Source organism: Symsagittifera roscoffensis, chromosome 5 (assembly GCF_963678635.1).
Source record: "Symsagittifera roscoffensis chromosome 5, txSymRosc1.1, whole genome shotgun sequence".
NCBI classification, from domain to species: Eukaryota; Metazoa; Xenacoelomorpha; order Acoela; family Convolutidae; genus Symsagittifera; species Symsagittifera roscoffensis.
In genome coordinates, this window is record NC_087066.1 from 32,066,943 (window position 1) to 32,080,399 (window position 13,457).

At 32.8% G+C, this 13,457-nt stretch overlaps 1 protein-coding gene across 1 annotated transcript in view; it reads right to left on the reverse strand.

The window, feature by feature from the left end:
- Positions 1 to 12,014, reverse strand: part of LOC134846341 (lachesin-like) — a gene marked incomplete in the record, with an annotated part of 44,140 nt that extends 32,126 nt beyond the window's left edge. Inside the window, 2 exon segments of the mRNA XM_063863650.1 lie at positions 2,167 to 2,321; positions 10,160 to 12,014. Of these exon segments, the coding sequence (XP_063719720.1) occupies positions 2,167 to 2,321; positions 10,160 to 10,217 (213 nt within the window).
- Between the last annotated feature and the right edge of the window lie 1,443 nt (positions 12,015 to 13,457).

A 13,457-nucleotide genomic window follows, 5' to 3' on the forward strand; every position in this document is an offset into this window, starting at 1 on the left:
TTTTCCCAAAATTTTTAAACAATTATTATCATACTAAGTTTGAGTTTGAAAAAAAAAGATTGATCCACTATTTGACAGTTTGCCTACATTATGAAATGAAACTATTATATTTATACGCCAAAAAGCATAAAATGAAAAAGTAACAGACTACTTGATTTCATTCTACGTACTATATTTATTTTCCTAGCATTCGCCACAAAAAAAACTGTAATTAGGTCGTTAGGGTAATGGTAGTTCCGTTAAACCTTCAGTTCGGATGCTAATTATCCAATATTTTCTTTTCATCAATCAAGGCGTATGATGGAATGGATATGCAAGTTTCCGGTTGCCCCCCTCGCCGGCCCCAAACACAAATAGAAGCTGTGTGGGAAAAGTTTCGATGATAGGTTGAATGATTTCAGTTGAAAAAGAATTTTTACAGTTAACCTGGGTAAAATTAAATGATCAATGTAATAATCAGTGGGTGTCTGTTAGCTTTTTTCATAAACTCGCAAAATTGGAATCCACTGTAAATGAACCCTGAATTCTACAAAGGATAAGATATCAGGAAGTATTTATCTATCTGGGATCTCGTGGCATTTATTTCTCGGCGAAAACCGTCAAACTACTTCATTTAAACACTCTTGGTGGCCCGTTACTTTGGTAGGGTTGGCTTTCAGGGTCAATAAACGAGAATTTTATAGCTTCAATTAGCCCAAAAACTAAGCTCAATTCAAACTATTTTCTAGCACTTTCTATTTTAAAAGATTTGATATGGACTGCTCAACAAGATTTATATATTTTTCGCTTCAACAGACTTGAGACCTGTGAACTTTTTAATAATCTTCTTCTATTTCCCAGTAGCGAATTTCTACAACTTGAGGACTAACTGAACGCAGTTAAGCGTAAATGAAAAATAAATCTAGTAACCATTAAGGAGATCCGCGATCTAGAGTAGTCTACCAAACAACATCCAGCCTCTAAATAGGGCTTAACTTCTTAGGTCCTTTGATTACTTTAATTGTTTCCTAGATGTTTTTTGATCCCGTATTCGAAATATAACCAATAACAAATGTTGGCTTGAGGGGATTTTTATAGCCAAATAAAAAAATTTATTTGAGACTTTCGATTGTGGATTTTGTTTTCTGCTACCCTTCTGTTGCGATAGATTAAGCCAGATGTCTCCGACCTTGTGAGTTTTCCATGTTTGCTCTAGTCTGTTTCTGTCAAAATCTCGAGAAAGTGTTGCCTACTTTGAAGCATTATACGTTCTTCACTTTGAACAAAGAATCAATAATCGATATTTTCTCTTGCCACAGAAGCGTCCTCAAATAGAGCCAAGTGCTTCCCATCCCTCCATTCACCCTGTTTGCTGATAAATATAGCAGACACTCTCTTCACTCCTTCAGAATTCGTTCATGCTTATCTACACCTTTCAGTCTAACACACACTCGCTATTTGCAGGGCTAAAAGCCCGTTTATCAGTCTCTCTATCTTAGAGCGGTCTGTGAAAAGTAAAGGAAAAACGATCGCAGCTCCAATCCAAATCAAATAGCGAAGTGTGAATGGAAAGATAGATAGGATTCTTCTAGGTGTGAAAATCTATTTGCTCAGCTTCAGCTACCAGTCAACAACCTGCCCCGCCGGAAGCACACAAGTCCTTAATTGACACTCATCCATTTGATCACGTGGTGCTACCTTTTCAGGCGCCCAGCGTGAACAAGGAAGCACTTCACCCTCGTTTTTGGACTGACTCAATTATTAAAAATGAATTTCAATCATGCAAAAAAGTAACATCATTGGAATATTGCTCAATTATTTGCACCTGCGGTGGTAAATCTAGAAGTTTTACAGAAGAGAAGTCTTGAACAGAAACGCTCCTCCAATTTTCTTGTTTCTTAGTGCTAACCAAACTTCCTAAGTTCAAATGAAATGTTCTTGAATTGTCAAGTAAAAAAAACTATGCTGATAAAACACGGTAAATTAAAAAACTATACCTTTCTTGATAACTTCAAGGGATTTGAACCAAAAAAAAGTAAAACATGCATCATGACAGTTCAAGAAAACGTACCATGATTACTGCTAATAATGCAATAATCTGTTAGTATACCGCAAAACTCCAAACACTTAATCTGAACTGGCTAACATATTTAAGAAATCAACAAAAAGACTGAACCCTTGACCTACCCCGTTGTGGTCGTAGGTGACACCTTTGACCTTGACGTCATTTGGAACCGTGTAAGTACACTCCAGATTCGCCTGGGTTCCCTCGTTTGCTATCGTCTTGGGTGCACATATAACCTCCAGTTTTGGACTCTGAGCACAGTTGATAGCATGGAACGCTAAAACACATTTCACGAATTATCAAGCCAAGTTTTTCCAAAAACGATGTAAGAAGAATCGTAATTAAAAAAGGTGGTTTTTTCTTGTAGATTTTCAAAAAAATTATTTTTAGGCTCATTTCTTTGATCAGTTTTACTTTTCGTTACGTTTTGATAAATCGAGTATCAAACCTTCGTTTTTACCCTTTATTTGACAACATTTGAGTTCCGTGTTCTTTTTTCTAATTGACGAGAAAATAAGGAAAACGGTTGGTATTTACATTGCAGTTCAGAAGAATAAACATTGCTACGAAAATTCAATTTGTAGACATAGTCAATCATCAAAAAGACTTAGTTCGAATACTGCTATTAAAATCTTAAGCCCCCAGGTACTTGCTTGTGTTCACATTCAAATGGAAACACGGATTTTTTCGTTAGATCATTATTTACTCCTTAGTTTAAAGTGAAAACATAACAAAGGCACCCTGAAGTTCAAGCTGCGATAATTAATTTCATCAGTTGGTGAACTTGCATTTTAGACACGTCCTGGCGTGAAACAATTACCCTAAATTTGGTAAATCTTAATGGCTTTAGTTGCTTCAGTATATTCCCAGTGACGCAAATTTACACTTTTGATAAATGATCCCTGAAATAATAGCCAAAAGGAAATCTTGGAATGCGTTTTCAAATTAAGAGAGAATTTTCACTCTTCTTTTGTCTTTGATTTGCTCCACCCTTTGTGGAAGCGTGAAAAGAAAGTTTGAACAAGCAAGAAAGTCGCGATTTTTATGAAAAAAAATTGATAGTGTGCTTAAAAGTGAACAAAAAGTGAAGATAATAGCCTGAAATCACAAGAGAGATGGAAAATTGCAACCCACGCAACAATAGAAATCAAATACGCCCATAGGAATTTTAGCCTCTTCATTTTTCAAGTGACACCAAAAGACACCACGGAAATTGTTCTAAAGTTGACAATTTAATTTTAAAAATGGGCATTCAAATTATGGGCTCTCCCGTATTCTCTTCGCGTAACTTCTCCTGAATGCATTTGACTACCTTTTTGTGTATGTGTTTGGAGGGGTGAAATGATTGGGAATCAAAGACGAGTGGCGATGAATGAAGGCAGCTTAAGTAAATCAGGCATAGACAAAAGACTCCATCTGTGAGTTTGCCTATTTACAAAACCAAAAGGAAGTTTGTTTTTGTTATCCTTGTGTAACCACAGTCCGTATGCGTAGTATGTTAATTGTATGCTTAGTAAACTTCACCCCTGTCGTGAATATCAACAACTCCCAACTTGACGTAAAGTGACCCATATAGTTTCTTTCTTGACATTCTCCTATCAAAATATAAACTTAGAGTATGGAGAATGTTTCTTTTGACTGCTAGTTTAGTCTTTGTAATATTAATATTCTGGCTATGGATTGTCTTCGTAGAGCTGAGTTTAAACCTGAAAAGCCAGGAAGCTGACAGGGATCTATTAAACTTAATGAGAACCTGAAGGTTTCCAACCCGCACGTCAGTTGCCCGCAAGTAGAAGTTATATTGAGTCTCAAAGTGCTTTCTATGCGTTTTAAGATTCGCATTTTCCGAAAAACAAATAATTAAAATGTGTTCAATTGCTAAAAAAAATTCTTGTTCCAGCGATGCAAGATCAATATTTCAAATTGTATTAAATCCATCGTACACTTTCAAACCACTTCATCCTCGATTGCTAGAAAACACTCAAAGTTATAATACAACATGAGACAATTTTGCGAAGCGGCTACAAGGTTTAAAATTCGAGCAGATTCATCATCAAATAAAAAGTAAAGGAAAGCAAATCTACCGGTACCATTAAAAGCTCTGCTGAGATTAGAATTTATACCACAATAAAAAGCAACAAAAACATGAAAGAGAAAAATTAATAAGATGATTTGATAACAAATTTTTCATGAGTTCTTTTGTCTAAGAAGATTTCACCGAAGCAGTCAGTCACAATTAAGCCACATGTTTGTAAATAAACCAGAGATGAAACCTCACTGACCGGACCAATATTGATTTTTAATAAACAAAGGAAAAATGCCCCAAAGAGAAGAGATAGAAATCATTGAACAAAAAAAGAAACAAAATGAAACCATTAAAAAAAATTTACGCAAATGAAAGTAATGAGTTTGCTGTTCTTGTGAGTTGTATGAAATATAAAAAAATAGTTTTTGCGTCAAAAAAAATATCAAATAACCAAAAAAAGAACCTCATTTGATCATCGAATTTTGTGCAAAAAAATTGAAACTATGCGCCAGACGTATCACAAAAAGTTCAGATCTATACATATAACGAAGCTAGCCGGTTTCTATGTAACTACCACTGAATGTTCCGACCATAGTCTTTAAAAAAGGAAATTTTTTTTTTAATTAGGGTAGTTTTTCAAGATAAAAAATTTCACAAAAAAATAAAACTTAGGCAACTTTGACAGTCATATTAAAAAAAGCCCCTCTGAAAAATATATTTTTTCGCAACAAAATCACAAAAAAAAACAAAAAAAAATTTTAATTCTTTATAATAAATTTTCAACAAAATTTTTTAAATTCTTTATAATAAATTTTTTCAGAATCTTTTTGATTGCGTTTTTCCCAAAATGGCGCTAAAAAAATCTAAAAACTAACTTTAATCGAATATACTAAATTTTCACGGCTTTAATTACGCAAAGATAAGCTATTCTAAGCTTGATCGCTCAATTATCAGCTTGATATTAGACCAAAAATCAATAACTTCCAACTGGTTCTTCTCGAAACTGAGAAAAAAGTTTTCGCAGTTTTTGAAGCCGTTCGAATCGCGACTGAAAAGTTGTTAAAATGGAATATCACTCAAAGATTTCGAAGATGATTTGTGGTGACTGACTTTGCGAGGAAAACAAAAAATGTTAAAAAAAACTAAGACACTATATGAATTTGAGTATTTTTTTTTTGCTTGAACTTTGCTCAGCTTACTTCAAAAAGGCACACGCAACAAGGAGTGAAAATTGACTTCTGTACTTTTTTGGTAATTTGGCAATAGATGCTTAGATATGAGACCGTGTATGTTTTCTGAAACCTCGATATTGAATTTTAAAAAATGAATTTCGAGTTATTGGCCATCTTTTTCTGAAATACGTGATCAAGTACCACTGTACAACATTTCACTCCAAAGATCCTTTGCGTTTATTGCCTCTACTGATTGTTCTACAGTTTTCCTAAATGAAATTTCGTCACAGTGCAGAACGTCGTAGGGGAAGAATTTTCACAAAACAAAAATCTTAAAAAATACACTTTTTTTGTGGAAAATTTGTTCAATTTTTTAATTGTAAAAACTACTACAGAAACTTAAAGGGGCAGTCAAAGCATCGAGCGCTTCGGCCCGATACGAGCAAAATACAAAATTCAAACAACATTGTGCTTAAAATTATACGCTTTTTGATCATTATTTTAAATGCTTGAACGCCAATTCCAATTAAAAAAAAAGAAAAGATTTCTTATCTTTTTATGCATTTTGATAGGAAATAATTAGGATGATTTTATTTTTTTTGTTGCTGAAAGAGATGCTCATGGAAAAGAAACTGAATGCACTTTGTTTGAACAAAAATGTAGAAAAACCCAATTAGGTAGGTAGTGTGAACTTTATGGAATTCGAAAACGCAATGTTGAAATATCTAAAAAAAGGCTAGCTTATAACAAAACACCAAACTTCGAAAGAAATCAGGGTAGTAAAGTACTTATGTCCTTCTGAGAGACAAGACAAGTTCACAAAAATTACATGAAAGTAACAAAAAAAATTAAATGGTCAACTAATGTGGTTTTATTTAATGAGGGTAAAAATTTGATCTGAGTCCCCCTCATTCTCGTAAACTCGAACTGATTAATTCATCAACTGGCTCTTATCTAACAAAATTTACCCGGTACATTGAAAATACAGCAAAGTCGTTTCCTTTTTCATATTGCTGTTGTCAAGAAACCGTTAACAAGGCTGATTGTATCAAGGCAATGTTCTGCATGCAGTGTAATTGATCTCCAATAGTTTTTGGTAAATTAAGTATAGGCAAAACTATGAATTTTTGGTGGACCATAAGTGATATAATTCGAGTTTTGTATGGAATTAATAAAAACAAATAGTTAAATCATTTCAATTCGGATCATTGTTGAAGTGCGGGATAATTTGCCAGTTAAGTAAATTCGTCCTGCAAAACGAACAGCTTAGACATATTCATGGCAGAATACAGTAGTGGCGTGCACACTCGGCTGGGCACATGCAGATTATTAGATTGGTCTCGCGAGGGACCAGAGTTTTTGTAAAATTGGTCTGAATAACAAAAATCAATCCCAGCATTATATATTTCTCAATTTTTCGAAAATTGGAAAAAAAAGTGAGTAGATTTATGCAAAACAAATGCTATTAACCCTCATATAAGATCATTAAATCAACTTTCCTCCAAAATGAAAAAACGTTTTGTCAATTTAATCAACAAAACGCATGATAGTCTTGATAAAAAAATTTTCTTGAAGAAAGTTAGATTTTATAAAATTTGGTGTGTTTTATCCAAATGGGATAAAAAATTATTTTTCCAAAAAGCCAACAGGCCACAATGTATTCAAGCAAAATCCAAGTTTCACGCTGGTTGCCGATAAACAGATTGGTATCGTACAACCACGTCATTTGTTTTCTTCTTTTTGTAAAATAACATGGTGGTAACATTCAGCTTCGGAATTAATTGCTTGCCGTTTCGATGCATATAAAAACGTATTTCGTAGAAAAGTATTCTTTTTTGTACATTGTTTAAAAGATTTTCCTGTCTTTTCAAAAAATTTATGATCAAATGAGAAGATAATATTTTCAGATATTTTTCATAGAAGTACTTCTAGTCTTCGAACTCATCTCGTCAGTTTTGTAATTGGGCTTAAATTTTAGAAGAAAGTGAGAGCGGTTTTGAGTCATTACTTCATATACTTATATTTAAATCCAGCATCAAATTCGACATTATCAACAAGATGAAAAATAAATCCCATATCAAACCAATGATACAATTCAGTTTGCTTGACTTTTTTTTCATTACGTTTAAGACTATTTAATTCAGCAGAAAATTATATGATTGATTATTGTTCCGACTTTTGATACGAAAGTAACGGAATAGTTGTGCTCGGGGTGGGTTTTTTTTCTTCTTCAGACAAATTTCGACTTTTTAACTAGCCATTTTTGACGAAATTTTTTAATATCATTCAAAAGGTATTGTTGACCTGAGCTCAAATTTGAAGAGATATTTCACCTGTGATCATTTTTCGTGAAGTTATGGGGGTTTAAAGATTGCCATTTTGGCCAATTTGGGACAATTAACGCGCGATATATTTCGCGCTATTAACGCGTAAGCGGAGAGTTAATCCGTCTTAAAATCGTTCCAAATTAGTTGAAAGAAGCTTATTTGCCATATTTGATTTGTTACAAGGAGCTAAATCTATTTGTTTGTACTTTAAATGGCGTGTTAATAGAAAAAAGTTTTTCTGTGTTTTACATTGCATTTGCAGTTATTCTCAAATTTGTTTTCTCTTCAAATTTGTTTTCTCTTTCAGCAACAAAAAAAATAAAATCATCCTAATTATTTCCTATCAAAATGCATAAAGAGATAAGAAATCTTTTCTTTTTTTTAATGATGATTTTCATAAAAATATTCAAATTTAAAAAAAAAATTTCATTTCATTTTATTACATTTAATTTTTTAATGTAATTACTTCTCCATAAAACCTTAAAAGGCAGTCGGAACAATCAGGGCTCGGCCTTGATACGAGCAGTCTTGTTGTACCTTTGTTTTTGCACTCAATCGCCAAGTTTGAAATAAAACTTTTTTCTAAATTTATTTAATCGTGATTTTTTTTTGGCAGCGCAACATCAAATTGGTGCCTTCGAAGAATTTGTTTGCCATTTTCATTTCCTTGCCGTGCGATTTAATTGTCTAGACTAGGCTAAAGTTTGTTCACAGACTGAAACTGAGTGAAATTTGAGACTTATTCGCTGAAATATGACCAAATCTCTTAGACGACAAAGTTAATCCCCAAAGTTTCATTTAGTCATCCATTTCAGGGAAAATTAAGCCCATCAATAAGAACCGAAATATACTGATTAAATAACTTCGATTAGTAAAAATTGTCATAGGATTTGTCTCCTATTTAAGCTCTCTGCATAAATTTATCAAACATTCATGGTCAAATTTCAAAACGCGCGCCAAATGGGCTTTGGCTCGGAAAAAATAACCTTGCATATCGAATCTAGCTTAGCGTCTGATTGTGAAAATTAGCGAGGAATTTCATGATAAAAGTCAGAATTAAGACCAAGTCTAGCACAATTGGTACGAAATTTTGGCCCAACTTGGATCAAAGCCTAATTTAATCTAGCGTCGTGAAGTCTACATTTCATTGACTGGGTCAAATCCCGTCGGATCTTTTTATCTTCTGCTAATTAACCTATCACAATATCAGCCAAAGTGGCTTGAAAGAGAACGAGAACAAGTTTAAAGGAGTAGAGATAGTTATCATGGATATCTGAAAGAGGGACTATATGGTCCTGCCATTATCTTAATCTACCCCAATCTGTATCGGTGGCAAAAGACCATTAAAAATTTTGCCTCCATTTGTAGCCCAAAAGAAGGAAGTGGTGTAAAAATGAATTAATGATTAGATTTAGCAAAACTTCATCTCATTCTGTTATTGAAAAAAAGAGATTTATATTGAACATTGTTCAAATAATGGCCACAAGTGATAATGGATATTAAACCGGAGATTTATGCATATGGGAAATTTATTCGATCTTATACCGATCGAGAAATAAAGCGTATCAAACTACAGTATTGAACCAAACTTTTTCTATACTTGTGCAGCGTGAGGCGACAATTCGTAACAGGCGACAGTTCGTAACAGGCGACAATTCGCAACAAGCGACAATTGGTAACAGTAAATTAGCGCAAAATGGTCAAATTGGTAATTTTCAAAAACCCTATCTGTGTGAAAGTATTTGGTGAAACTCTCTTTCAGACTGAATGCAAAATATTGCCAAAAATTTTTAGCTGAAGAGTCCAAAAATTTTTTGGAGAAAAAAAACAAGCCGGAACACAAATACACTGTCACTTTCTTCAAATTCCGATCAATTGTATCTAAGGATGTTCTAGTATTGGCAGTCTAAATAAGTATTCAAGCAAAAGCTTGCTTCGGGCCATTTCAATTTAAAAAATTGCACGAAACATTTTTTGCTGTTTACGCGCTCATTCAGAAATTGAAAAAGAAAAACAAGAAAAAAACTAGTCGTATATTAGGGCAAATCCCGGAATATTTTGACTGCCCTCTTTTGTATATTTCATAAATAGCCTTTGAAGATTAAAGTTAAGCCATGAAACTAATTCTGTAGCTGCAGTCTGATTCCTCAATTGAAATTATTCTATTAATTGTTATAATAAGAAAGCAAGGACGTAACACCAAATATTTCGCCAATAAGTTATTTTTCAAGCCATCAATCTTTTGACTTATTTTGACCAACTTATTTAAAAGGAAATTTGAACGTTTTGTTTTTGTATCAAAATAAATCTGTTATATATATATATATATATTTAAATTAGATGCAGTTTTGTTTAATTTTGAGTACGAAACGAATTAAGAGCTGTGTGCTTCTTAAAAGCTTTAAGGAGCTTGAGCATAGCTTGTCTCAAATATTAATTTTGGGCCGTTTACAAAAAGTTAATTTTGTGGAAACTTTGTTGAAAACAAATATGCTGAATTATAGAAATAATTAAAAAGTCTTCGATTTAAATAAATATAAATATTTTAGAAAAAAAAAGTTTTTTAAAGAATTGCATAATAAAGGCTTACCTGAGAGTGCTATAAATAGCTTCAACAAGTTATTTGAGACACAATTTGAAAACATCATCCAAGTTTGCTGATAATTTAAGTTTTAGTTGGCAAACGATTTAAGAGCAACGATAAACTGAAATTGGATTAAAATAAAAAGTGTCCAGCTTAATGAACTTGAATAAGATGTAAGACGAATTAATGACCAATTTTAGATCTGTTTCGATTGTAAAAATAGGTTATCAAGGTGCTGGCAATAAATAGGTCTTCTCTCTTCAAAAGGCTGACCTCGTTCTAGACCGGATCAAATTTTATAGTTGAGTCAATCGTAATATAAATTTATTTGAATCGTTTCAAGTAATATTTTGATAATTGATTCAGTATTTTTTGTCTGTTTTTGATGATAAAGAATGAACTACAGAAAAAGCTATAAACACAAGAGCTGCAATAATTGTAAGCCTTAAAAATAAAAATTTGCTCTAAAGTCTATAAATTTTGTTCGCTCTGATTGCTCAAATTGTTCAGAAGACAATTTTATTGAGTCATATAACGCTATCAAAAAAACTCAAAGCTGCGAAGGTATACCAAGTTTCGTTTACTCTAAGAGCATTAAAAGAACAATAAAAACAACAATAAAGAGTGAACTAGGTCGGAGATAAACTTTTAAATGGCAGTTTGGGCAAACTTTCTGAAAAGGTAAATTTGAATTACTGGTCCTTTAAAGAGCTTGGTTTGGGCAGTTTTTCAGGTTTACGAGGTCATAATTTGCACTACATCAGTGTTAAAAGTGCGCAAAACTGACCAGATAAAACGATAAACTAGTCTTCAAGTAAGTTATGTGCATAAAGGTAACAACTTATGAGTGGAGACTAAAAGTGGAATGAGCATTATTTAAAAGAAAGAGAGGTTGCTCGTCAAAATATGGCACCGTATTTTCTGTTTTCAATCACCGGAATTCGGAAATACTGGGAAAAGCCTTCAACCATTAGCAATTTCAGCCAGGTTAAAAGTGAAAATTAACGACGGTATTGTCTGAGCAGCTATTTACCAATTTTAACCAGGTAAATCGTCGTGTTAAGTGGGCTTATTTTGACTGCTACCTACAGGCTTTATTGCACTGGGCGGGACGCACGCAAATTATGGACATATAAAATAATAACAGAATATACGGGTGTTAAAAGTTGATTTAATATTTCAGTTCTGTACTCTCGCTCCTATATGCTGCAATCTAATAACCTAGACAAGTAAGTAGGCAGGGCAAATATATTAAGGAAAAGATAATTGTAATCACAGGTAGCTGACTTGATTGTCCGCGGTGGAATTTTGAGAAGGTTTTTCTACTATTTCTACAATAAACACCTCAAGCAAGCAAGGATGTAAGACTGAAAATCTATATTTTTCTTTCAGGACCAAAAAAGAATATTTTCTTTTTTTTCTCTCTCTAATTTTATTTTACACTTGAAAAAATGGAGTGTTTAATGTTGTACAAAAAGAGGACGGCTTTTGACTTAATTCCAAAAAATGTCGAAGTATTTTCTACAAATAAAATCGCGCATATTGTAAATTCACCGTACACAATCCTGTGAATTACTTGATTTAACTTTATTCCCTATTTCTTATTCACTTTTTATACCATTCAGACACTTTAGCTTGGCTCTTCAGATTTCAGCTAAATCAGAGAAGGAGAGAGAGGTTCTGTCCTTGTGTTTCGACCAATCAGAATTCAGATGTCATTTGAACCGCAATAATAGCAAATAGGCAGCTGAAAATGTAAGTCAACAAGAAGAGTTATATTGGTATGTGAAGATCCACAAAGTAGAATCTGGCACTTACATGGTTCATGACACTTGCCAATTACTTCAGAAGCCGATGTTTTATTTTAATCTACAGAATCCAAAACAAACCCTTATTATGCTTGTTGCTAGCTTGTAATTGCATCTGGATTGAACAGCCTGTAATTGCACAATCTGGCAATCTGGACCTTGAAAGTTGTCACAACACTTTCTTGAAAACACGTCAATAGATTTCTTGATCGTTATTAAAAGCAAAATAGGCAAAGAAAAAAATCTTATCGTTCTTTTCAATGCATTGCAAACAACTTTTATGTATAAAAAAGAATGGAGTAGTTCATTGAAAAAAAATCTGGCAATCGCTCTCTTGCTTTTTCAGAAAACCATGAAAAAGTTAGCCTTGTTCTGAATTTTTTGCGCGTTGTGTCAAGATACCCGATCAAAGTGGTGCTCATTTTCGTATATTGATTTAGAAATCTATATCACTTAATTTAACATTTTCATCAATCATAATAAATACATTAGAAAACCTCAGTCATTGCTTTACTGGTCTACTTTACAGTTCTGATTTAAATTATCCGGACAAAACGAACAAAACTTGAAATTTCAAAAGCGTTTTTCTCAATTTGGGTTAAGATCAGACAAAAAATGAAGATTACAAAAGTTGCTTAGAACTTCATCAGAATTAATATGGTTCAATGTTTTCTCCAAAATTCTCAACCAAAATTTTACCCCAAAAATGGTTCATTTTTGCTTTTTTCAATTGATCAAGAATTATGCTGAAACTGCTTTTTTAATTGACGAGAAATATATGTCACACGAAGCCTCCTACATAGGTCAACAAAATTTAAGAAGGGTTAAGTCTCCAAAAATTTGCGCAAATTGTTTAAAAGTTGTTTTTAAGCAAAGATTCTGGGTTTTGTATAGTAAAAATCACATTTATTGACAATTAAGTTTAAAAAAAAATTCTCTTATACAGGTTTTTGGAAATTTCACCCTGCTAAAACTTTGTTGAGCTATGTAAGAGTCTCCTTGTGATATAAAATTCTCATCAATTAACAAAGTAGTTTCGTAATTCTGGATTAATTGAAAAAAGCGAAAATGACCCATTTTTGGGGTAAAATGATGGTTGAAATCTCCGGAGAAAAAATTGCACCATATTTATTCTGATGAAGTTCTCAGCATTTTTTGTTCTTTTCGCTTCCGTCTAATCTTAACTCAATATCAGAAAAATGTGCTTGAAATTACAAGTTTCGCTCATTTTGTCCGAATAATTTAAATCAGTACTGTATTTCTCAACTTTCCAAGTAATTGTCCAAATTTTGCTCAGAACTCATATCAAACAAAAAGTCTTATGTTTATTTCTTATGTAAAAATTTCAATTTATAAAGGTTTTTGCATGAAAAGAAGTTTTTCTGCATAAATTTTCTGTGATCAAAACAAAAGTTATGACAAAAGTTGAAAATAGCAAATTCAATTTATTTAAGTCAAAATGAAGAATCAGCTTAACTTTGCCAAAAAATCATTCC